The sequence below is a fragment of the Python bivittatus genome, unplaced genomic scaffold, assembly GCF_059951505.1.
Source record: "Python bivittatus isolate LINGU-HERP-01145 unplaced genomic scaffold, Pbiv_v1 ctg000700_np1212, whole genome shotgun sequence".
NCBI classification, from domain to species: domain Eukaryota; kingdom Metazoa; phylum Chordata; class Lepidosauria; order Squamata; family Pythonidae; genus Python; species Python bivittatus.
The window spans coordinates 101,353,055-101,379,170 of record NW_028277098.1 but is presented as its reverse complement, the minus strand read 5'-3'; the positions used below and the strand labels follow the sequence as shown (position 1 = coordinate 101,379,170).

Below are 26,116 nucleotides of genomic sequence, written 5' to 3'. Positions count from 1 at the left end.
GTGTGATGTTGTGCGTTGTATGACCTGCCAATACCGGCGCTTCCTCTGGATCCAGGGGTGTCCTCAGAGAGGGGAGTCAAAAAAGTCAAGATGGCTGCCACAGCCCAGAGATGGGGCTCCAAGCGGCCTCATTTATCAAGACGTCTTAATTGTATTTTAATCGTTTGCCTTTTTTATACTGTTCTATTTTTAAAGAAGATCAGTTTCAGTTGTATTTCTGTACCTACTTAAAAAAAAATGGCACTGCATTGCATAGTTCTGTTTTTATTTCTGTAAGCTGCCTGAACTATTAACGGAGTGGGTGGCATCTCATAAAAAATGAACAAATACATCAAGCAAAGGACCAGCCATTTTTCCCAGCTTATTTTTTAAAATTAGCCTCCTCCAATCTGTGTAACGCTTTGCTGTCTCCACTTAGACTTAAGCCCCAGGATTTCACCAAGAATATTTCTATATGACTGTGGGTTTTAATATGGCCTGACGTGGCCCGTCCTTCACATAATGGCATTTTAGGTCTCCTTCCCGACCACTTTGTAAAGTTCAGCAGGTTACAAAATTTGCTTTGGTCTGCATTTTCAGAATGGGTTGCCTTTTCTGGCATTTGGGTCGATCCAAACTGCCAAAAAGCCCATAAAAGGTCTGAATTATGGTCTCAAAAAGTGAGCCATGACATTTTAAGCCAATTTAGTCCTTCTCACATTATGTTGGGGCTGCTGCTTCCTGGGTTGTGAAGTCTACCTGGCCCTTGAAATTGAGTTTTTTAGTGTGAATATGGCCATTATGTTTTTATAGTGGAAGGTAGAGTGCAAAAACAGCTTTCAAAACGTTGCAGGTTCAGTGCTGAAGGAAGTCAACTCTTAAGGGTACAGACAGAAGGCCTAAGAAACAACTTTGTACCACCTCTTAGAGGTCTGCAGCGCTAAAACGGTTTATTTTCTTGGAATAATGAGGGTTATTTTTCCTATTTTAATACAGTGATCCTTCAAAAAATAACACCAGTAACCACAGGATGATGACCCACTTATCTAGGCTGATTCTCTGTCCCAGTCCAAAAAACTGCATCGACTCAGGATGAAAGTAAATGATCAAAGTTAGGCATTTGAGGCTGAAGAGATGACCTCTGAAATTATTATTTCTGCCCAGCAGCTCAAGAAATTTAGCTCAGCGTTCATGATTCGTCAGTCCAGGAGACTTCTCAGATGCATGAACCCTAAAGATGGGACCAAAAACTCCGATCACCAAAGAGTAAACAGCAAATCTCACACACTCACTTTTTCATTTTTCAAAGCTACAGGATCCTTACTCTTGATTTATGGTGGGGGAGACGAGGGTTTAAGTTTGCCTTCAGCCATTTCTCAACAAAAACCTTTGGACCAGCCATAGAGGCAGTTCTGGGCTCTTTTTCTGAGCAACCTACCTTAAGAGATTGCTACACGGTCAACATGAAACACGGGGAAGGAAGAAATCACATATGGTTTTACTTTAAACTTCCTATTTTAATCTGGGTTTATCTGAGGGATCCTTTCTCCTTTCTCTTAAGAGGGCTGATCAGATAGCTCAATTATTAATCTAATGTTTGCCCTTGGCATTAAATGGAATTTCCTATCATTCTACACATTTAGTTATCATCTGTTAGGTCCAAAAGTAATCAGCAGACGCACAGATTCTTTTCACCAGATAAAGGGAAATTAGAGTAACAGTTTTGCTGCTTCACGCTTGACAAGCAGGAGAAGAGACGCCTAGAATCTTAGGCTCTTCAATACATTTCCTGTGGTTTTTGTCTCTTGGCTCACATTATTTCTTGCTTCTTTAATCTCAGGTGGTTGAAACACTCTCCTAGTTGTAAGATGGTTTCATCCCATCAGCCTGGAGACTTATCAATACGAGCTGAAACTGGGGGCCTTGGAAGCCTTGTCTTCTCATCCCCTTTCCTATCACGATTTTACTGTTTTTCTTAACAGCAGTTTTTACATTCGCACTATATGCTAGATAAACTTTTGCTTAGTTTGGGGTTCATTCTTTATCATAGCAGGACGTCTGTCCCAAGCTGTTCTGTTAAGCCATAATGAGCTTTTCCTCTTCCTCCTGCTCCTGCTCCCTTCCCTTCCCCTCCTCTTCCCCTTCTTCTTCTTTTTCTCCTCCTCCTCCTCCTTTTTGTAGCATGTGTTGTGAATGCAACAAGGATGCTTGTTAACCCAACTTTACAGCTAACATGTTGTGTGAATGCTGATAATGTTTGGTTCCCTCCTGTCTGCTCAACCTTCCTTGCAAAAAATCCAGAGTGATTTGCAGATTGTGAAAAGGCCAGATTTTGCTTTTATAAAACATTAGCCAATGTCAACAAACAAGTTTTACACTCCAAACATTAGCCGAACATTAGCCCGGTTTGGTATCATCCAGGGAACTAGCTGTGGGTCCCGGGGGCTGAGACTGACGGAAACTGGAGTACACCAGGTTGTGATGGCCTCTACTTTATTCATATTCCCGAATCAACCAGCTTTTGGATTAAAAGAGAAAAGTAGATTTACCTTACAGAGTGGAGTCTTTACCTACAAGAAAGTAGGAGAAAACACATTAGCTGAAGGTCATTTTTTGAGGGGTCCCAAAAAATCCTGCCAAACTCATTCTTACAATAACAATAACAATAACAATAACAATACTGTGCCAGGGAAAGTAGAAGGATATCTCCATGAAGTGACTAGGGGGCACCTCATGACCTTGGCTGATGTCAGGAAAAGCAACAGGGTTGGACATGGTTAGGACATGGATGGAACCACTCCACTTCCCCCAGGAAATCACACGGATGGAGGAGAGACTGGGAAGTCAAAAAATACCTTGGAAGAAGGCAGTGGCAAGGCACTTCCATACTTTCACCAAGAAAAGTACATGAACATATCCATGAAGCCATCAGGAATTCAGGACAATGTGAGGAGACCTCATCGAGCCAGCCACCCACCCACTATATGCATGACAATGGAAAAGGTCCTAACCATATAAATCATGTCAGCAGGTTTAGAGACACCACATGAAGACCCCAGTGCATGAAGATGCCTTCAGTGCATCCATCCATCCCATGGGTGGTCACCATGGGATGGCCATGTTTCTTAGCAGAACCTGAAACAACGAAGATCAGCAAATAGAGATTTTGGACTTCCGGTGGAGGAAGGATGGCGGAAGGTTAGTTCCGGCTGTAGCCTTGCTGAAGCCGAAATTATAAGCGTGGTAGAATTTTTTCCGAGACACGAAGCAAACTCCGGGCAGGGAGAAGCCTTGAACTGTACCTCTTCTCTTCCAGATGGCTATAGCTTATCGAACGTTCGTCGGATGCGACCGGACAGTGAGCGACAAGCTGGGAAGTGGGTGGAACAGCTTGTCGGAGACGTGTTTAAAGCCTCCTTAAAGAGACACTACTTCCGGCCCCCCCACTTCTAAAATCACCTTTGTTTATTATTCAAAGAATGTAAGGAGGCTATCCCCATTACAGAAATACTTGTTCTCTTGCCGGGCTTTTAATTTTTGGGGGGGGATTTCTAAGTGCGTTATACTGGATTGGAAAGATTGAAATATGAGCACGCAACTCAGAAGCTCTAAAGTGCTGTAGAAAGTTTTGTATATTTTCAGGAGATGATGTTTCTATGTACACCTTACCTTTGTTCTTGAAAAGGAAGATTTTTATATAAGTGGTTTTCTGTGGAGTTGAAGCGGTTTATTTTTAGACGCTGTGGGAAAGTTTTGGTCTGCCGATTTTCCTAAGCTGTGATTGGCTCTTGACTTCCTCCCCCTCTGCTTTGTTTCTAGTTGTGGATATCTGGTTACATTTGATTGTTGGGAATACTATCTTGGACCACAAGAGGGAGCGAAAGTATTTTATTTGGACTACTGGATTATTGAAAGGAAGGAATAGCCTTTTCCTCTCACCTTCCAAGTAAGGGGGAAAAAAAAAGAAATAAAGATAATGGCCATCAGAAAGTTAACAAGATGTGGCTCTGGTGAGGTTGATTGGATAAAAGGTATGTTTGAAGAATATACTTTAAAAAAAACAACACAAATGATCACCCAAAGTGTTACTCAAGCACTTGATTTAAAGTTTCTTGAACTTGAAAAAAAGTTAGATCAAAAAATTGATCAGGAAATTGAAATAATGGAGAAGAAATTAGAAGGAGGGACTAAAAATCTTAATGATAGAGTTGACTTGCTGGAAAATGAAAGGGAAAAATTGCTGGACAAAATTGCATTATTGGAGTCGAGAGATAAAGGGTTTTGGCTGAGGCTTTGGGGAATCCCTGAAGTTAAAGAAGAAAACTTAACAGATATGATTACGTGTGTCATAGAGGAACTAACTGACTGGGAAGAAGATAAAATGTCAGACGAGATAGAAAAAGTTTTTCGTATAAACTCCAGATATGCAATTGTACATGGTAAGCCAAGAGATGTGCTGGTACAGTTTTCTAGGAGAAACACAAGGGATTTGGTTTTGGAGGCGCACTTTGACTCTAAACCTAACATTGAGAGTATGGATATAATGGTCCTCAAAGAAATAGCAGTAAGGATTTTAAGGAAGAGAAAAAAATATGCATTTCCGACAAATGTTTTGAAAAAAAACAAAATTCCCTGTCGTTGGGAAAAACTGGAAGGGATAAGTTTTTCCTACCACCAACAAAGATTGAAATTAACTTTGATTTCTAAGGCTAAGGACTTTTTAGCTAGATTTGGAACCAACTTGGAACAGGTTACATCTGGAATTAAGCAAACGGATGTGGTTACATACGGGGAAGAGACAGCTGTCATTCCTCAAAACTGTGGTGAATCGTCTGCATAAAGATGGCTTTGAAATGTCGTACATGGATTATAAATGGGGCAAATGCTCCACAGAAAAGAAAAAAGGTCTTTCACTATTAGAATAAATTGAAATATGATGTACAGTGGTACCTCGAGTTACTAATTTAATCTGTTCCGTGACTCTGGTTGCAACTCGAATTGGTCGCAACACGAGGCAAATTTTCCCATAATGTTCAATGTAATTACTGTTAATCTGTTCTGGCGTCCGCGGACCACGCATCAGGGGCGGAAAAACGGCCGCGGACCACGCGTCAGGGGCGGAAAAACGGCCGCGGACCACACGGCAGGGCGGAAATATGGCCGCGGACCACGTGGCATGGGCGGAAAAAGGCCGCGGACCACGTGTCACGGGAGGGAAAATGGCCACGGATCCGGTTCGTATTTCGAGGCGGTTCACAACATGAGGTAAATTTTTGGGGCTGGAGCTGGTCGTATCTCGAAAAATTCATAAGGAGGGGCCTTCGTAACTAGAGGTACCACTGTAATTTGTTTGCAAGAAACACATGTAAAGAAGAAAGATAAAAAATATTTGATAAATAAGAATTTGTGACAGGAATGTTGTTCAGCCAATTTGAAGAAAATAAATGGAATTCAATTATATGTTAAAAATTACTTGAAACCACGTTTATTGTTAACAGATGATTAACCATCTGGTGATGTCCACATGTAGAGTCCTCTCTTGTGTTGTTGGAAAAGAGTGTTTGCTATGACCAGCTTGTTCTCTTGACAGACGTCTATTATCCTTTGCCCTGCTTCATTTTGTACTCCAAAGCCAGACTTGCCTGTTATTCTGATTATTCCTTGACTACCTACTTCAGCATTCCAATCCCCTATGATGAAAAGGACATCTTTTTTTGGTGCTAGTTCTAGAAGGTTGTGTAGGTCTACTTCAGCTTCTTCGGCTTCAGTGGCTGGGGCATAGACTTGGATTACTGTGATGTTGGATGGTTTGCCTTGGATTCACACTGAGTTCATTCTGTCGTTTTTGAAGTTGTACCCCATTACTGCCTTTCCCACTCTCTTATTGACTATGAGTGCTACTTCATTTCTTCTAAGGGTTTCTTGCCCATAGTATTAGACATAAGGGTCGCCTGAATTAAATTCACCCATTCCCGTCCATTTCAATTCACTGATTCCCAGGATGTCGATGTTCAATCTTGTCATCTCATGTTGGACCACATCCAGCTTGCCTTGGTTCATAGGTCTTACATTCCAGGTTCCTATACAATATTGTTCTTTATAGCATCGGACCTTCTTTTCGCTTCCAGATACATCCATAGCTGAACATCCTTTCGGCTTTGGCCCAGCCGCTTCACTCTTTCTGGAGCTACTTGGAATCGCCCTCCACTCTTCCCCAGTAGCATATTGGACACCTCCCAACCTGAGGGGCTCATCTTCCGGCATCATATCTTTTAGCCTTTTAACATTGTCCATGGGGTTCTCTTGGCAAGGATACCGGAGTGGGTTGCCATTTCCTTCTCCAGTGGAACACATTTTGTCAGAACTCTCTGTCATGACCTGTCCGTCTTGGGTGGCCCTGCACAGCATAGCTCATGGCTTCACTGAGTTGCGCAAGCCCCTTTGCCACGACCAGGCAGCGATGCATGAAGGGGTTACAATATCATAATGAATGTCGAACGGCTCTTACTTTTTTGGATGCAGAGAAAGCTTTTGATAATTTGAATTGGGTGATTAGGTTTAAAGTTTTGGAAAGTATGGACTTTGGAGAACATTTTATACAGGGAATAAAGTCAATTTATACGCCTCAGAAGGCTACTATTATTCTGAATGAGGAATTAACTGAATCATGCCATATACAGAAAGGAACAAGACAAGCTTGCCCTTTTTCGCCTCTGCTCTTTATTTTGGTGCTCAAAGTTCTTAATAGAGACATTAGAAGGGATGGACAAATAAACGGCTTAAAGATTAAACAAGAGGTTTTTAAACTGAGGGCTTTGGCTGATGATTTAGTTTTGCTATTACTAGACCCTCTGGTATCTGCTGAGCACTTGACAAAGAACCTGAAGGAATTTGGCTCACTGGCGGGTTTAAAAATAAACAGAAACCAAAAATGTTAATTAAAAACATGACCCTGCCTGATCAGGATTTGTTGATGAGGGAGACAGGTTTCCGGGCTGAAAAAATGGTGAGATGTTTGGGGGTGATTCTATCTACTAAAAATAGTGTGTTGTTCCAGAATAACTATGGCAAAATTTGGAATGAAATGAAAAAAGATTTGGTAACGTGGGAAAAATTACAATTGTCTCTCATGGGGAGAATTTCAGTGATGAAAATGAATGTTTTGCCTGGGATGTTATTTCTTTTTCAGACTATACCAGTTTTGACTACAGATCTACCATTTAAAAAGTGGCAGAGAGATATATCTAATTTTATTTGGCAAGGCAAAAAACCGAGAATTAAATATAAATTGTTACAAGATGCTAAGGAACGAGGAGGCTTGGGTCTGCCTAACTTAAAACTGTATTTTGATGCTTGTTGTTCGCTTTGGATGAAGGAGTGGATAACCGTGGAGAATAAAGAATTATTACTACTTGAAGGTCATGAATTAAGATTCGGGTGGCATGCCTGTTTGTGGTATGATAAAGTAAAAGTTAGTAAGGATTTTAAGAACCGTTATATGAGGAATGCCTTACTGCGGATCTGGAATAAATATAAGGTAAGACTGTCTCCTAATGTATCTTTGTGGTTGTTACCTCAGGAAGCATTTACTAGAAGAGAAAATGTGGGAGAAATGAAGTGGTTAAAATAGAAAGATTTATTAAATTTTGAGGAGGGTGAATCAGGTTTTAAAACAAGAGAACAGTTAGAATTAGAAGGTTTTATATGTCACTGGTTTACTCATATGCAATTCTTTGAACATTTTAAGTTTTAAATGGATAAAAAGAATTATAGATTTGTGAATGAAATATCTTATTGTGAGACTCAACTCGGTATAAATGATGAGCATGTTATTGCTAAAATGTGTAAGATGTTGTTACAGATGAACGTAGAAGATGAACAAGTCAAGGAATGTATGATTAAATGGGCTAAAAACTTTGAGTACAGTATCATGTTGGAACAATGGGAAAATATGTGGAACGAAGGTTTGAAATTTACGTTCAATTATAATTTGAAAGAGAATTTTTATAAAATGTTGTATTAGTTTTATTATGTCTTAATAAAAGTCTTGATAAAAAAAAAAGCAAATACAGATTTTTACCTTTGCCGTGTCTTGAGTAGACGAGGTAGGTAACCGCAATCACCAAACAACCAGGAGTGCACTAACCACCACAGCAACGATTAGAATGGTTGGTTCTGCAGAAAGACCGTATGGGTTCAGTTTAGGGTAGAGAAGAGCTGTCCTCTAAGTCGGCTAGCGTTTATTTATGAAATGCATTTGTTGAAATATATAGACCACACCCGTCCATCACAACTCTGGGCAGCTCACAGAATAAAAGAAGAGAAATATCCAAAGCGGCTTGGTGGAATAAAACCGAAACGAATGCTGTCCTCAGGGGTTTCGGCAAGGAGGCTCAAGAAAGTCTAGATGGCAGCCACAAATGTCCAATTGCGAAACGTCCCCCTTCACGGGCCACTACCTTGACTTCTTTTGACATCGCCTCTGACTATATTGATTTTAAGAGTACTGTAAACAACAGATTATCAGGCCACCAGAAGAAGAACCACAGAAATAGAAGATCAGTGAAACCCAACAGAACCTGTTCCGATTTGGCCCTTGGAACACCCCGTGGCCTGTTTCCCCACATTTTCACGTACTTGCATGTCACCTGTAGCACAAACTTGAGTTTTATAAAGAAGAATGAATCAGGGAAAGACCTCCAGATTTCTCTCTGAAAGGAAGGAAGAGGGATAAAGTAAACACAAGAGACTGTGTTTCACAGTCTCAGGATAGAGTTCCATGGAAATGACCTTGGGGAAGGAATTTGACAGTTAGCAAAACATGATTTAAACCCAAGGAAGAGAAGAGAACATTAGAAAGAAACTCAGGTTAGCTCCATCTTAACTCTCTGGAGCTTAAGAGGGAGGGAGAGATGGAAAATGCTCTCAAGCTCTCAAGGGTCTGTTACTCTAGCTCAGTGTTTTTCAATCTGGGCGACTTAACTCCACACCTCTTAAAGTTGCCCATGTTGAGAAACACCGCTCTAGCCTATCTCAGAAAAGCAGAGTTCCAGTACTACTTGTAGAGTCTGTTTTCTGACTCGGCTGACCTTGAAAGGTTTGAGAGTGTTCTCCTTCCCTCCCTCTTATTTTTCAAAATATTTAAGGGGAGCTAGTCTGTATTCCTTTCTACGGTTTTCTTCCTGTTTTGCTAACTGTTTTCACATAGTTTCTTCAAGGTCATCTCTGTGGGTCTCCACACTCACCTGTGCCAAGGCAGGACCTCTTGCCCTGGTCCTAGATCTTCTGCACACAGCACCTGGGCTGAATCCTGGAGCAACAGACCCCTCACTACAGTATTTTAGAGCAATCTAAGAGATGCATGTTGTCGTCAAATCAAGAAAAGACCAAAAGATCAAAGAGGAATGAAGCAGAAAAAGAGGTGCGGGGGTAAAAAAAAACTCTGAAGAATTATTCTAAAAGTCCATACTTACTTGTTGGACTCCCTTCGAAACTTCTGTTGTATTCAGGTGGCATCTCGATGAACAGTGTCGTTGTTCCACTGTGCGCAGGCTGGGAGTTATGCTGAGCCACGCAAGTGATCTTTGAGCCATTTCTATCTTTCGTGGCCATCACCACCAGGGAAGCCGCAAGGGAATATGTCCCATCAGAATTCAGGGTGATCGGGTCAACCTTTCCTTTTTTCCTTGGGATATCACTCCAAAACAACTCGATTTTGGCATCATCAGGATAAAAATATTCCATGCGGCAATAGACCAGCCCAGTGGTATTCAGCCAGAAAGGGTAAAGTGGGCTTTCAAAGACCCATGTGGGGCTAACTGAGCAAAGAGAGACAAAGAGATCAGTCAGAAGAGCTTCCAACTCATGGCTCCTACGTGCGGAAGGGGCTGGAAGACCAACTGGGCCTGGCCTGGGACTGCAGCATTGGGAAAATAAGTGAGTTCACCCGTTTGGAACTCTACTGTGCTTGACCCAAGTGCCCGAGAAAGATCCTGGCTGCTTTCCTAAAGGGCTGCTCCCCACAACATCAGCCCTGTGAGGCCCCTTGTGCTGAGAAAGAATGGCTGGTCTAGGTGGGCTTCCATGACTGAGGGGGCTAGAAGTGGGGCCTGGCTGTAGCCATTCCTCTGCCATCGGGGGACCTCGGCCACATCCAGACTCCGTGGCCTCGTCCTTCTCCACGACCAGAGCTCACCTACCTGTTAGGATATCACCAAGTGGAAAGTCCTGCTGGAGGGGAGCCTCCAAGGAGCTGTGCTGGATCTGGCAGGTCAGCTGTGACCTCACATCTCCTCTCCCGAGCAGCACTTCCACCGTGCTCTCCACTCGGTACGAGATGTTCTGCTGTTCACCAGAATCCAGAATCTTGGTCTGGGCCTCCTCTATTTCCTTCCCATCCTTCAACCAGGTGACTGTGATCTCTCGGGGGGAGAATCCCTCTGAGGAGCAGTTGAAAGAGGCCCGAGACCCTGCCTCAATTCTGCCTGGAGGGCCACGGAGCAAAGGCTGGGATGGCCTGGCTGAGAGAGGAAGGAGGGAGACATCAACTGACGGTCCCTCATAGACCATACCGGAGTCTCCAAGACTGCTTTTGGTCAGAGAGACTCAGCTTTAACCAGGGAATTTGCCCCAAACATGTGATTTACTCCCACGTCTCCCTGGAAATCAAGTTGGGGTGCCACCTACCAATCATAGAGACCACGGTGCCTTTCCCCGAAGCCAGCTGTCTCTCTGGGTTCCCTGTCGTGACCTTCACGCAGTAGTAGGTCCCAGCATCTTCAGGGAGGATGTTTTGGATGGAGATGCTGAAGTCTGTGCTTGAACCTGGGAAGACCCTCACCCCCCGGTTCAGAGCTCCTTCTTTATCACTGTAAATGGGAGGTTGGCTTCTGTCCAGGCCTTTGTACCACCGCACTGCTCCTGGTGGATTCTCCCCAGTCAGGATACACGTCAGATTGAGGGTCTCTCCGGCTGTCACTGACAGGGATTCCGGACGTTGGGTTATCTCCACGTTCTGTCCTCCAACAACTGAAACAGAAAGAGACACTTCTATACTAGGTTTTCTCTAGAAAGTGGTCACTGCTCTTCTTGAGACAGAAGAATGGGTGGTGCCCCTTTAGAGAACAGAATTACTTGCATTTCCTGAATGCAAACCATTTGAAAGTTAGCCCATCTGAGGTACATTAATTCAAAAACTGTTGCGTTACGACACACCGTTTAGCCCAGGTGAATGTTACAGGCAGGAGAGTTTTAGTGGTATACAGGCGGTATGTTAGTTTTACATTTAATTTGCTTTTATTCACCTTGTACCTTTTTAGCGTGTTTTACTGTAAGCCATGTCGAGAGCTTCAGCTACTGGGCAGTTTAAAAATGTTAGTAAATGAACAAAATAAATAATAATAGGAATGCTTTAGTTATGTATTTTTTCCGCTTAAGGGCCTAAGCCATAAGCAATAGCTGATTATCTTGGATCAATTGCTGCAAGTCCTGGGGACCCATGGCTCTCAGCCGGGGGGGCAGTGGGAGTTTCATCTGCTGGGCTTCGTTGGACAGTTGGTGGGCCACGGGGAGAACAGGCTGCTGGACGAGATGGGCTGGGGGAGCAGGTGCTCCATCAGGGCCCGGTTTATGTTCTGGTCTCCCTTCCTTCACCGCTTCCCAAGACCACATGGAGCACTTTCTGGAGACAGCCCCCAAGCCGTCTTTCCTAAAGCAAAGGCCAGGTGGGAATGTGCTATATATCTGTTTCAGTTTCCGATATGGAGATAGAGACACAGATAGAGATCGATATAGAGATGTAGTTAGATATATAGATATACATATTTAATTAATTAATTAAAGTAATTTATATGGCTGCCCAACTCACTCACGGTGATATAGATATGGAGATGCAGATTTCACATTTGGGAAAGGTGCAAAAAACCTCCCCAAAACCAGAGACCCAATTTTTAAAGGGTGGGGGGGAGAATACTTCTGCCATGCACCAAAGCTACCGCTTGGATGGAGGCTAAAGAGAGACATGTTGGCATGGAAGAACATCATGCATGTTCTAGCGATGTTTCCCTCCCCCCCCCCCCCCGTCACAAGGCAAAAATTTGGGTCACCCACTGAGTCTCAACGAGGGAAGTTTTGATGCCGGTAAAGAGAAGGACTTTGTGAGGTGCTGCAGAGTTCAAGGCGAGAATTGCCCCCCTCAGCCCAGGGAACAGCCCCTCAGCCATTTCCAGAGGGGGAATGAGCAACATCTGCTGATGATCCTGCTGTCCTGCCCGGTGCCCCCCGCCTGGCCCCTGCCTATGACTGTCCTCTGGCAAAGCTGCGGGGTCCAGCCGGGGGGATGGCCTGGAAGAAAACGGATGTTTAATCTCTTACTTCGCCTTCAGCACTTCCTGCCTTGCCAGTCCAGCACCGAGGGGCTCCGTTGGTGGGCTGTGCTGAAGCCCTCCCTTGGCTTTAAGCTGGCCCGACAGCCCTGGGCCGTCCACAAGGTTTCAGTGCTCTTCTGAATGAACTTGATCTGCAGTTAAGGACCAAGTGCTCTCTCTCGAGGCAGAGCTTGGTCCTCTGCAGCCAAGAAGGACGCCTGCTTCTGCCGGTGGTGCGTTGCTGGATCGGCCACCGGCCGGTCATCATCTCAAGCTGTCTGCTGCTTCTGCCAAGAAGGATTTCTTGAGGTTTCACCATCTCCCATCCTCGGGGCTCGACTCTGTTCCTCCACACATTCACATTGTTAGAGTATACTCTGAAGTAAAATTTTATTTTAGTGTGAAGTCACTAGCTCTGGGTAATAAGTACTCACACCTGTGGGGTGCGGTGGGTGCATGACAGAGCAAGGTGCGGACTGATGTTGTACGGTAAATAAGGTCTGTTGCTAAGATAGCCTGAAGGCTGTTTCTCTGGCACACGGAACGCCACAACGCCATATATGCGTAACCCCGACCTGCTTGTTTTCAGTTCCCTGTTTATAAAAGAAACTCTCCAATTAAGGAGAGGGTGGGGCTGCTTTAACCCTCCTTCTCAGCTAGCCGCAAAATGCTGGATCCCAGGAAGAAAACTTCACTCCAGGTGGTGAATGACTTCCAGGGTCCCCACTCCAAGGACTGCATCAAACCAGGTGGCCCCAGTTGATCTCCAGAACCTCAGAGCTCCGATGCTCTTCTCCTTTGTTCTCCTACCACCTGGGGTGGGAGGCAATGGGAGACATCTCCTCCTCCCCAAATTCAGCATCTGGGACTGACCTTTGCTGGGAAATCTGCTCGTCTCACTGTTCAGAGCAGCACGGCAGGTTTTAAGCAGCCTTAAATCTTGCAGGATTTTATTCCAGCTGTAAATCTGAGAATGGACCCTGCCTGATTTCAAATGCCAACACTCACCCAAATCCCGCAGAAGGAGGAGATACAGCAGCTGAAGCGGATCAGGGGTTCCCAAGAAGGACCTCAAGATAGCCATGCTGATAGCGGCAGGAGAAATGTCTGCAGTTAATTCGTGTCTTGCCCCCACTATATCTTTCCTTCAGCAGAAGAAGCAAAAGAGGAAGTCTCCTTTCCTTCTTCTAAACTTGGGCAATTTCCAGAAATCATCTCTAATTTCTTTTTATTTTTCATTTATATTTCATATTTGTCATCACCTATCTCACTGTGGGGAGACTCTGGGCAATCATCAATATTCAACAATAAAAATCAATAAAAATCAACAGAATTCAGTATTCTAATTCAAAATTAGAAGCTCTGGGCCAGCTGATTCCTGATGTCCTCCCAGCCGTTCCCAAGATGTGCGGTGTGTATGTGTGGGAGAGAGAGAGAAGAGAATGTAGTTTTGGGGGATGCTAACAAAAGGTCACTTTGGGAAAGAAGCTACTGAAGGAAAAGCTAGATAGAGACCGGATTCTCACAGTACACTAAACCACATGAAAACTAATCAGGCTTAAAATTAAAGCAGCTTCACATCCATTGGACATACTTGCAGAAGAGTGGAAGATGGTTGGACCACACGGCCGTGTTCCTGGAGGCCCTCTGTGAATTGGGGCGTGGGGAGGCCCACCATGGGCAGCCTGCCTGTCCTCCACAAATCTGGAGCCAGGCACGGCTGCGGCACTCACACACAGGTCCCCAGACCCAGAAGCCAAATAAACTTTCCCACAGCTTTTTCACGCTGACCTTTCACAACCACTAGAGTCCCCCAACTTCACCCCAAGGGAACGGGACGGACAACGACCAGCCACTTTCACCCACTCTGAGGCTGCCTTAGATGGCGTAGGAGGAAGAGAGAAAAGGCTAGTGAATACCGAGGCAGCCAGGGGGAGACCGAAGCCGGCCTCACTGCTGGCTGGGGGATGAGATGGAGGCCACCCCAAAGGGAGATGGCGAAGAAGAAGACCAGGCCAGGCCAGGAGCTTGGGTGAGGTGCAGGTGCGGGCAGCCCTTAAACAAAGCGTCGCCAGAAGCCCTGAAGCCGCCATCCAGAATGCAAGGAACAGGTGTCAACGTGCACGTTTCCTCGGTCCATCCCACGGCCCACACCAAGCCAGGGACCACCATTGGCCCTCCCAAAGCTCAGTGCTCTGGTGCCCTTCCCGGCCGCTCCTGCCTGTTCACCTGGCCCTTCGGAGGGGGCAATGGGAGACACCTTTCCCCCAAGGGTCCAAAATCCAGGGCTGGCCCTTGCTGGGGCACCTGCTAATTCCCGTTCGCAGCAGCGGGCGCGTCTCCCCTCAGTATCCAGCTACATCTAACCGTGGTAACCTATTAACCATATTCACCTGCAGTTGAAATCTCTTGAGGAAACAAAGGATATGGGGATGGGTCCACTGCAGAGAAAAGATCAAAGGGAAATCCCAGTTAAGGTGATGAAGAACTTCTTGAACCATCAGTAATCTCTAAATGTTATATCTCCTTGAAGCAAAATGTATAAAAACCCTGATCTCTTTGTGTTCAGGGAGCCTCTTTAGATAGAGGCATCCCCTTTACTGTGGCGCACCAATAAAGGAATTTACTCTAAAGAGTTTCTCGGGTCCGGCGAAGTTATTGGCAGTCGTCTCCGGGCTAAGAACCCCGTTTTGGGTCCAGGAGTTTGGCGAGCCAGCCAGGAGACCTCTCGGACTTCAACACCAGTACAGTATCGATGGGAAGGTGCGCCCTGAACACTTTGTTCGGTCCCCTCAAGAGTGTGGTGTAGCCGAACGCCAGAGTGGTCTCTGGAAGCGAGAAACCGAGAGCCCAAGGGGTCATTGCAAGGGACGGAGGCAGAGAGTGGCTGGGTGGACGGGTGACGGCTGGAAACGGCAGCAGAGAGGCGAGGGTGAGTGGCATTTGCCTCTAATCAGGGATTGGGCATGTGAGAAATGATAAAAGTGTTTTTTTCGCAGGTAAACTAATTTGACAGTATATGCTTTAAAATAAACTCTAATGAGCAACTAGTAGTAAAAGGGGATCTCCCAGGCCCCTGATTTTCTAAGCAAAGCAAATAGAATGACACAATCAAGTTACTAGTCCTCAATTGCATAGGGGGATCTTAGCATAAAGTAGTACCTGACTGCTTAAAATAATAAGAAGAGCTGAAATGCAGAAGATGTGGTAATGTGTAAGGGAACTCGTGTACGTGAGTCTCTGAACCGACCTGAGTTGGTTTTGTAATAGTTGCACAAGATCTGAAACCACCTCGCTGAGCACGTACTGCTAATGTCGAAACTGCCATAGAAGGAAGGAAATGAATATGGGAAAGGGGCTTCTAAAATAAGGGTAATGGGAGATGTAAACTAAGGCGGGACGTCCGTGACTTGTATTAGGCGTATTGGATAGGTTGCAAACTCCTGAGTGCCTAACCAATGGGGAAATGCAGGAGGGTCTTTTCGCTCCTGCACAGGGAATAAAAGGTGCATGCATCTTACCACAAGGTGTGCCTACTTACTGGACATCCGCTGTTGCAACAACGTAGTATTTAGCTTTAGCTGGTTTGTGCGCTACGGAGTTGCCATGTGGCTGTAATAGCCTATTGGTAGTTTCTGAGGCGTTTCTGATGTATGGCAGCGTGATCCTTTTCATGGCTTGTGTGGGTTGTGTTGTAATAAATTGAGTGGTCAGGCACTTTTGATAGAGCTGCGTGGGTATCCGTGTTGTTGGAAGACGACAAATTCCTGGAACATGGGCTCATCGGTCCAGGGGCATCTCCTTGCAATACTCCTTGCTGCCTAACTCCTATACGTTGCTGACAACTATACCAGCCTCTGGGGCAGTTTCCAGTTTTGGATCTAAAGGATGCCTTTCCTGCATCTCGCTGGGAGAGGGAAGCCAGAAATTGTTTGCTTTTGAGTGGGAAGATCCTCAGATGGCACAAAAGACCCAGATATACTGGGCTGGGGTTTTTTGCCCCAGGAATTCAAGAAGAGCCCAACTCTATTTGGGACGGCCCTGGCCAGTGATCTGGGGTTGTGGTCATCCCCCTTGAAAGAGACCGTGTTTCCAGTAGGCAGATGATCTGCTGTTGGCTTCGCCATCAGCCTCAGAGTGTGCGGAGGCTCTGCGGTCTCCTTAAACCACCTGGCCACGTGTGGATACGAGGCATCAAAGATAAAGCGCAGCTAGTCCAGCGGAAGGTTGTTTCCCGAGGGTTTGAGCTTTCACCGGGACAGAGGGCGTTATCAAACACAGGCTCCACGCACTCGGAAACAGCTAAGGCGGGCTCCTGGAGACGTTGAGGAGTGGCACAAGGGCTTTCAGGATAATCAAACACGGCTTTCGCAGCCTCCAGCGTTGGGACTCCCCGATCTGGAAAAGCTCTTCTCCCTTTTCCTGCAGGAGAGGATTTTGGATCTACTTGTTCCTGACTCTCTATTCTCAATTCCAGTAATTTCACTGCGATTTCCCCATCTTCCCCAGTAATCTTAAGTCCTAATTGTGCAATCAACTCCTTTCCGGCCAAGTTACAACTTCCCTTTATCAACACAAAATTGCACCACACCTTTGCCTTTTACCCGAGCAACACACCATAGTAGGTTTGAATACCTGGATCTAATGGGCAGCTGGTGGCATTTACAGGCCAGAGGACCCTGCCCACTTCCTCAGGTCCAACAGGATCAAACTGTTCCCAGATAACAGGGCAGGTCCGTACCCCAGGCATCCATCTCCACAGGCCATGCCACACGCTTGGCATCCAACTGGGAACGATCCAAGCGATTTTATCCTCCAGATGCCCAGAAAACCCCTCTGTGAGGTCCCGTGGGTGGGTCACTGGGCCCCCCTTTCCCAAAAGGGATCAGGTGACCTTAAACAGGGCCGCTGGGCGGCATTCTGCGGATGCATAAGAGCAGAGAAATATTCACCGCCACAAGGTAGGCCTTAATGGCGGCTCTCGCCTGTGTTCAGTTGGATTCAGTCCTTGTTTTCCTCCAGTGGCCCTCTAGACATCTCTTAATAATTTTCAGACCCCTCAACTCCTCCGTGAACCATGGGGAGTATCGGGCTCGGTGGGTCAAGAAAGGCGGCACGGGCGCGTTTTATCCAAGGCCTCGGCCACCTTCCTATTCCATCTGGTGGCCAGGGTCTGGACCATGCAGCAGCTCCTCGGGTATAGCCCCCAGCTCCCTCGGGGACCCCATCGGGTCCATCAGTTGCCAGGGGCGACCAATCGAATGGGCCTGCCTCCCTGTGGAGCGGGGTAGCATAGGAGAATCTCAAGGCCACCCGGGCATGTTCGGACCATGACAAGGGGGCAGCTGTAATTCCCCCTTCAGATCACATTGCCTCTGCTCGGACAAGAAACCAGGTCCAGTGTGAGGCCACTGTCCCGAGTCGGGTCGCAAATAATCTGGGACAGGCCCATGGCTGCCATGGTGGCCATGAACCCCGGGGCTGCCTCCGAGGCACGTCCCAGGGACGGCAGATTAAAGTCCCCAGAACCATCAGCCTGGGGGTCTCCACCGCCAACCCAAGTCCGCCTCCAGAACTCAGGCAGGGGGGTTGATGCCCAGCAGGGAGGCTGGTAGAGCAGCACCAGTCCCAGCTGTTCTCGCGAGCCCAACTTCAGGAACAGGATCTCACAGCCGGCCACTCGTGGAGCAGAAGCCCTGAAGCCAACAGAGTCTCCCTGTCAGGGTCAGCCCAAGAAGAGCAACGAGGCAATCCAGTGCAGTTCAGTTCCTTTATTGGCTCGCACCTAATAACACTCTTTAACTTTTCCTCCATTCCAAGGGTCAACTAGGCATCTTGCAAGCCTTGCCCGCATCCCAGCCAAACCTATTTTTGCCTGCATCCCACCAACTCAGAGGTCCGTGAAAGAGCAGTGGAGATGGAGGGAAGTGCCCAGTGCCCATCAACTCTACCTAGTCTGGGGGAGTTTGGGGATCAGTTGCCACTTGGTGAGTTTTAAGGTCATATGGTGAACACTTTCACAAAATGGCAGCCACAGTGGGCGGGGGCTGGAAGGACACACCCATTTAGCAGGTGGGCGTCCTTCCCTCTAAAGCCCTAGGCTGCAGCTCTGAATTATTTTTCTTTTCTTAGAATGCTTCCTGTGATGGAGGACTTGGATGAGGAGGTTCAAGGTCATGGGGAGAAGCATCTCCTCAGCCCACAGACTGAGCGTGTGAACTCAAAGAGGATGAGACTGGCACCACAATAAGGAATTCGTAGTGTTTACTTGCGGACTTTGGGAGTTAGAGTGAGTCTGGCGAGATTGCTGTCAGGTTCAGCCCAAGAAACTCCACGAGACAGCTCTGGAATTGCTCTGCTCTTTATTAGCTTACACCTACTAGACAGAATCTCTGGCGGAGGGTAGAGTGCAAAAACAGCTTTCAAAACATTGCAGGTTCAGTGCTGAAGGAAGTCAACTCTTAAGGGTACAGACAGAACGCTTAAGAAACAACTTTGTACCACCTCTTAGAGGTCTGCAGCGCTAAAAAGGTTTATTTTCTTGGAATAATGAGGGTTATTTTTCCTATTTTAATACAGTGATCCTTCAAAAAATAACACCAGTAACCACAGGATGATGACCCACTTATCTAGGCTGATTCTCTGTCCCAGTCCAAAAAACTGCATCGACTCAGGATGAAAGTAAATGATCAAAGTTAGGCATTTGAGGCTGAAGAGATGACCTCTGAAATTATTATTTCTGCCCAGCAGCTCAAGAAATTTAGCTCAGCGTTCCTGATTCATCAGTCCAGGAGCCTTCTCAGATGCATGAAACCTAAAGGTGGGACCAAAAACTCCGATCACCAAAGAGAAAATAGCAAATCTCACACACTCACTTTTTAATTTTTCAAAGCTACAGGTTCCTTACTCTTGATTTATGGTGGGGGAGACGGGGGTTTAAGTTTGCCTTCAGCCATTTCTCAACAAAAACCTTTGGACCAGCCATAGAGGCACTTCTGGGCTCTTTTTCTGAGCAACCTACCTTAAGAGATTGCTACACGGTCAACGTGAAACACGGGGAAGGAAGAAATCTCATATGGTTTTACTTTAAACTTCCTATTTTAATCTGGGTTTATCTGAGGGATCCTTTCTCCTTTCTCTTAAGAGGGTTGATCAGATAGCTCAATTATTAATCTAATGTTTGCCCTTGGCATTAAATGCAATTTCCTATCATTCTACGCATTTAATCATAATCTGTTAAGTCCAAAAGTAATCAGCAGACGCTGGGAGTTCTTTTCACCAGATAAAGGGAAATTAGAGTAACAGTTTTGCTGCTTCACGCTTGACAAGCAGGAGAAGAGACGCCTAGAATCTTAGGCTCTCAATACATTTCCTGCGGTTTTGTCTCTTGGCTCACATTATTTCTTGCTTCTTTTATCTCAGGTGGTTGAAACACTCTCCTAGTTGTAAGACGGTTTCATCCCATCAGCCTGGAGACTGATCAACACGAGCTGAAACCGGGGGCCTTGGAAGCCTTGTCTTCTCATCCTCTTTCCTATCACGGTTTTACTGTTTTTCTTAACAGCAGTTTTTACATTCGCACTATATGGTAGATAAACTTTTGCTTAGTTTGGGGTTCATCCTTTATCATAGCAGGACGTCTGTCCCAAGCTGTTATGTTAAGCCATAATGAGCTTTTCTTCTTCCTCCTGCTTCTGCTCCCTTCCCCTCCCCTCCCCTCCCCTCCCCTCCCCTCCCCTCCTCTTCCACCTCTTTTTCTTCCTCTCCTCCTCCTCCTCCTTTTTGTAGCATGTGTTGTGAATGCAACAAGGATGCTTGTTAACCCGACTTTACAGCTAACATGTGTGAACGCTGATAATGTTTGGTGCCCTCCTGTCTGCTCAACCTTCCTTGCCAGAAATCCAGAGTGATTTGCAGATTGTGAAAAGGCCAGATTTTGCTTTTATAAAACAACATTAGCCAATGTCAACAAACAAGTTTTACACTCCAAACATTAGCTGAACATTAGCCCGGTTTGTTACCATCCAGGGAACTAGCTGTGGGTCCCGGGGGCTGAGACTGACGGAAATTGTTGCCCAGTGAACCTGGAGTACACCAGGTTGTGATGGCCTCTACTTTATTCATATTCCCGAATCAACCAGCTTTCTGATTAAAAGAGAAAAGTAGATTTACCTTACAGAGTGGAATTTGTACCTACAAGAAAGTAGGAGAAAACACATTAGCTGGAAGGTCATTTTTTGAGGGGTCCCAAAAAATCCTGCAAAACTCATTCTTACAATAACAATAACAATACTGTGCCAGGGAAAGTAGAAGGATATCTCCATGAAGTGACCAGGAGGCACCTCATGACCTTGTCTGATCTCAGGAAAATCAACAGGGTTGGACATGGTTAGGTCATGGATGGAACCACCTCCACTATCCCCAGGAAATCACATGGATGGAGGAGAGACTGGGAAGTCAAAAAATACCTTGGAAGAAGGCAGTGGCAAGCCAATTCCATACTCTCACCAAGAAAGGTACATGAACGTATCCATAAAGCCATCAGGAATTCAGGACAACGTGAGGAGACCTCATCGAGCCAGCCACCCACCCACTACATGCATCACAATGGGAAAGGTCCTAACCATATAAATTATGTCAGCCGGTTTAGAGGCACCACATGAAGACCCCAGTGCATGAAGATGCCTTCAGTGCATCCATCCATCCCATGGGTGGTCACCATGGGATGGCCATGTTTCTTAGCAGAACCTGAAACAATGAAGATCAGCAAATAGAGATTTTGGACTTCCGGTGGAGGAAGGATGGGGGAAGGTTAATTCCAGCTGGAGCTTCACTGAAGCCAAAATTATAAGCGTGATAGAATTTTTTCCGAGAATTTTCTCTCCGGGCAGGGAGAAGCCTTGAATTGTACCTCTTCTCTTCCGGACGGCTATAGCTTATCAAACGTTCGTCGGATGCGACCAGACAGTGAGCGACCAGCTGGGAAGCGGGTGGAACAGCTTGTCGGAGCCGTGTTTAAAGCCTCCTTAAACAGACACTACTTCCGCCCCCCCCACTTCTAAAATCACCTTTGTTGTTTATTATTCAAAGAATGTAAGGAGGCTATCCCCATTACAGAAATACTTCTTCTCTTGCTTGGCTTTTCATTATTTTTGGGGGATTTCTAAGTGCATTATACTGGATTGGAAAGATTGAAATAGGAGCACGCAACTCAGAAGCTTTAAAGTGCTGTAGAAAGTTTTGTATATTTTCAGGAGATGATGTTTCTGCGTACACCTTACCTTTGTTTTTGAAAAGGAAGATTTTTATATAAGTGGTTTCCTGTGGAGTAGGAGCGATTTATTTTTAGACGCTGGGGGAAAGTTTTGGTCCGCCGATTTTCCTAAGCTGTCATTGGCTCTTGACTTCCTCCCCCTCTGCTTTGTTTCTAGTTGTGGATATCTGGTTACATTTGATTGCTGGGAATACTATCTTGGACCAAAGAGGGAGCGAAAGTATTATATTTGGACTACTGGATTATTGAAAGGAAGGAATAGCCTTCTCCACTCACCTTCCAAGTAAGGGGGAAAAAAGAAGACAGAAATAAAGATAATGGCCATCAGAAAGTTAACAAGATGTGGCTCTGGTGAGGTTGATTGGATAAAAGGTATGTTTGAAGAATATACTTTAAAAAAAACAACACAAATGATCACCCAAAGTGTTACTCAAGCACTTGATTTAAAGTTTCTTGAACTTGAAAAAAAGTTAGATCAAAAAATTGATCAGGAAATTGAAATAATGGAAAAGGAATTAGAAGGAGGGACTAAAAATCTTAATGATAGAGTTGACTTGCTGGAAAATGAAAGGGAAAAATTGCTGGACAAAATTGCATTATTGGAGTCGAGAGATAAAGGGTTTTGGCTGAGGCTTTGGGGAATCCCTGAAGTTAAAGAAGAAAACTTAACAGATATGATTACATGTGTCATAGAGGAACTAACTGACTGGGAAGAAGATAAAATGTCAGACGAGATAGAAAAAGTTTTTCGTATAAACTCCAGATATGCAATTGTACATGGTAAGCCAAGAGATGTGCTGGTACAGTTTTCTAGGAGAAACACAAGGGATTTGGTTTTGGAGGCGCACTTTGACTCTATACCTAACATTGAGAGTATGGATATAATGGTCCTCAAAGAAATAGCAGTAAGGATTTTAAGGAAGAGAAAAAAATATGCATTTCCGACAAATGTTTTAAAAAAAAACAAAATTCCCTGTCGTTGGGAAAAACTGGAAGGGATAAGTTTTTCCTACCACCAACAAAGATTGAAATTAACTTTGATTTCTAAGGCTAAGGACTTTTTAGCTAGATTTGGAACCAACTTGGAACAGGATACATCTGGAATTAAGCAAACGGATGTGGTTACATACGGGGAAGAGACAGCTGTCATTCCTCAAGACTGTGGTGAATCGTCTGCATAAAGATGGCTTTGAAATGTCTTACATGGATTATAAATGGGGCAAATGCTCCACAGAAAAGAAAAAAGGTCTTTCACTATTAGAATAAATTGAAATATGATGTACAGTGGTACCTCGAGTTACTAATTTAATCTGTTCCGTGACTCTGGTTGCAACTCGAATTGGTCGCAACACGAGGCAAATTTTCCCATAATGTTCAATGTAATTACTGTTAATCTGTTCTGGCGTCCGCGGACCACGCATCGGGGCGGAAAAACGGCCGCGGACCACGCGTCAGGGGCGGAAAAACGGCCGCGGACCACACGGCAGGGCGGAAATATGGCCGCGGACCACGTGGCATGGGCGGAAAAAGGCCGCGGACCACGTGGAACGGGAGGGAAAATTGCCACGGATCCAGTTCGTATCTTGAGGCGGTTCGCAACATGTAAATTTTTGGGGCTGGAGCTGGTCGTATCTCGAAAAATTCGTAAGGAGGGGTGTTCGTAACTAGAGGTACCACTGTAATTTGTTTGCAAGAAACACATATAAAGAAGAAAGATAAAAAATATTTGATAAATAAGAATTTGGGATAGGAATGTGTTTCAGCCAATTTGAAGAAAATAAATGGAATTGGATTATATGTTAAAAATTACTTGAAACCACGTTTATTGTTAACAGATGATTATGGTCGATATGTAGTTGCTGGAGATTCCTGGACCTAAAATGGTTGTTGTGGGAATATATGCTCTGAACCAAGGAACCACCTGCATAGAGATGGCTTTGAAATGTTGTACATGGAATATAAATGGGGCAAATGCTCCACAGAAAAGAAAAAAGGTCTTTCGCTATTTGAATAAATTGAAATATGATGTAATTTGTTTGCAAGAAACACATATAAAGAAGAAAGATACAAAATATTTGGTAAATAAGAATTTGGGCCAGGAATGTGTTAAAAATTACTTGAAATCACATTTATTGTTAACAGATTATTATGGTAGATATGTAGTTGTTGAAGTGGAGATTCGTGGACCTAAAATGATTGTTGTGGGAATATATGCTCCGAATGACAAGAGCAAAATTTTTATGCAGCTTTTGAATGAATTGTCAGCTTTCTCGTACCAAAGTTGGTGTCTGATGGGAGATTGGAGTGGAGTTGCTTCACCATTACTTGATAGAACATCTGAAAAGCAAATTAAAACCAAGCAAGGAAAATTACCAAAGTCCTGTTTTGATTTAATGGATAATTTGGTACTGATGGACTCGTGGAGATATCAAAATGGACTGGCAAAAGATTTTACTTTTTATTCAGAGACACATAGATTTTTTTCAAGAATTGATATGATATGGGTTTCAATGGACTTGGCAAATAAAATTTCTATAGTGGATATTTTACCAAAGATTTTCTCAAACCATAATCCTGTAAGCATGAAAATTAACAAATTTACTAGGTCTTTTAGGTGGAGGTTGAATGAATCTATTTTGCAAAAAGAAAATGTTGTGGAGGACTGTAAGAAGAAACTAAAGGACTTTTTTGAGATCAATCTAGATAAAGGTGTGGCTTTAAAAACAGTGTGGGATACCAGTAAAGCGGTGATGGGGGGAAATTTTATTTATCGTAATCGTATTCTTAAGAAAAAGTCTCAACAAAAATTACAAATGATTTTAGATCAGATTAAGTTGAAGGAAAAGGAACTCCAGAAAAAAACCATCTGATAATAATATTGTTTATCAACTTAAGTTACTACATCAACAATTTCAGTGTTGACTGTGAAAGAAATTGAAATGAAGTTAAGATATGCTAAACAGAGACACTTTGAATTTGGAAATAAACCAGGAAGGTGGTTAGCATACAAATTAAGGAAAGAGAGAGACAAGGAAATGATTTCTAAAATTTAAGAAGGAAATGTGGAACTATTGGACAATGAAAAAATTAAAAAAGCATTTCACAATTCCTTTTCTAACTTATATAGAAAACAAGAAATTTCTTTAGAAAAGGTTGATGAATATTTGAACAAGCAAATTTACCAAAACTTTCACAGCCACAGAAATTAATATTGAACAGTCCTATAACTATTTTTGAAATAGTTGAAGCTATCCAGAGAACCAAACTGGGAAAAGCACCAGGACCTGATAGGTTACCTGCAATATGTTATAAATGTTTTGAAGATGAGATTCTTTTACCTTTTAAAAGATTGATGAACTCTATATTATTGGGTGCGGCAATGCCTGACTCATGGAAGGAAGCTAACATTGCGCTTCTACCTAAAGGACAGGATCCTCTTTTAATTAAGAATTATAGACCAATTTCATTGTTGAACAATGGTTATAAAATATTTGCTCCAGTGTTGGCAGAATGGTTAAAAACAATTTTGCAGGAATTTATTCATCATGATCAATGTGGATTTTTGCGTAAAAGACATTGCTTAAGAGACAATGTTAGGGTCGCGTTGGATATTATAGAATATTTACAATATTGTTGTTGTTGTTCAGTCGTTAAGTCGTGTCCGACTCTTCGTGACCCCATGAACCATATCGCGCCAGGCCTTCCTATCCTTTACTGCCTCCCTGAGTTTGCTCAGTTTCATGCTCATTGCTTCAATGATGCTACCTAACCATCTCATCCTCTGCCGTCCCCTTCTGCTTTTGCCTTCAATCTGTCCCAGCATCAGGGTCTTTTCCAAAGAATCCTCTCTTCGCATTAGGTGACCAAAGTATCTGAACTTGAGCTTTATTATCAATCCTTCCAATGAGGAGGAATCAGGGTTGATTTCCTTTAAGTTTGACTGGTTTGACCTCCTAGCAGTCCAGGGGACTCTTAAGAGTCTTCTCCAGCACCACAGTTCAAAGGCATCAATTCTTCAGCGCTCAGCCTTCTTTATGGTCCAGCTCTCACAGCCATGCATTACTACTGGAAAAACCATATCTTTGTCGGCAAGGTGATGTCTGTGCTTTTTAATATGCTATCTAGGTTTGCCATAGCTTTCCTCCCAAGGAAAATTTTAATTTCATGGCTGCAGTCTCCGTCTGCGGTGATCTTGGAGCCCAAATAAATGAAGTCTGTTACTGCTTCCATTTCTACCCGTTCTATTTGCCAGGAATTGATGGGTCCAGATGCCATGATCTTAGTTTTTTTAATATTGAGTTTCAAGCCAGCTTTCGCACTCTCCTCTTTCACCCTCATCAAGAGGCTCTTTAGTTCTTCTTCACTTTCTGCCATTAGGGTGGTATCGTCCGCATATCTGAGGTTGTTGATGATTCTCCCTGCAATCTTAATTCCGGCTTGTGATTCTTCCAGCCTGGCATTTCTCATGATGTACTCTGCATATAGGTTAAATAAGCAG

General features: G+C 44.3%; 1 protein-coding gene and 1 long non-coding RNA gene across 2 annotated transcripts; both read right to left on the bottom strand.

The window, feature by feature from the left end:
- Window positions 1-960: 960 nt before the first annotated feature.
- Window positions 961-9,787, bottom strand: LOC148214295 (uncharacterized). The gene is made up of 4 exons (XR_015798492.1): window positions 9,453-9,787; window positions 8,060-8,154; window positions 2,529-2,549; window positions 961-1,210 (listed from the first exon to the last, which is right to left on the bottom strand). It is a non-coding gene; the product is annotated as an uncharacterized LOC148214295 (long non-coding RNA).
- A 383-nt stretch (window positions 9,788-10,170) lies between these two features.
- LOC148214294 (signal-regulatory protein beta-1-like) lies at window positions 10,171-13,469 on the bottom strand. Its single transcript, XM_088154041.1, has 3 exons — window positions 13,353-13,469; window positions 10,666-11,007; window positions 10,171-10,499 (listed from the first exon to the last, which is right to left on the bottom strand). The coding sequence occupies exons 1-3, from the start codon at window positions 13,426-13,428 to the stop codon at window positions 10,171-10,173; spliced, it is 747 nt and encodes a 248-aa protein (XP_088010167.1). The 5' UTR covers window positions 13,429-13,469.
- Between the last annotated feature and the right edge of the window lie 12,647 nt (window positions 13,470-26,116).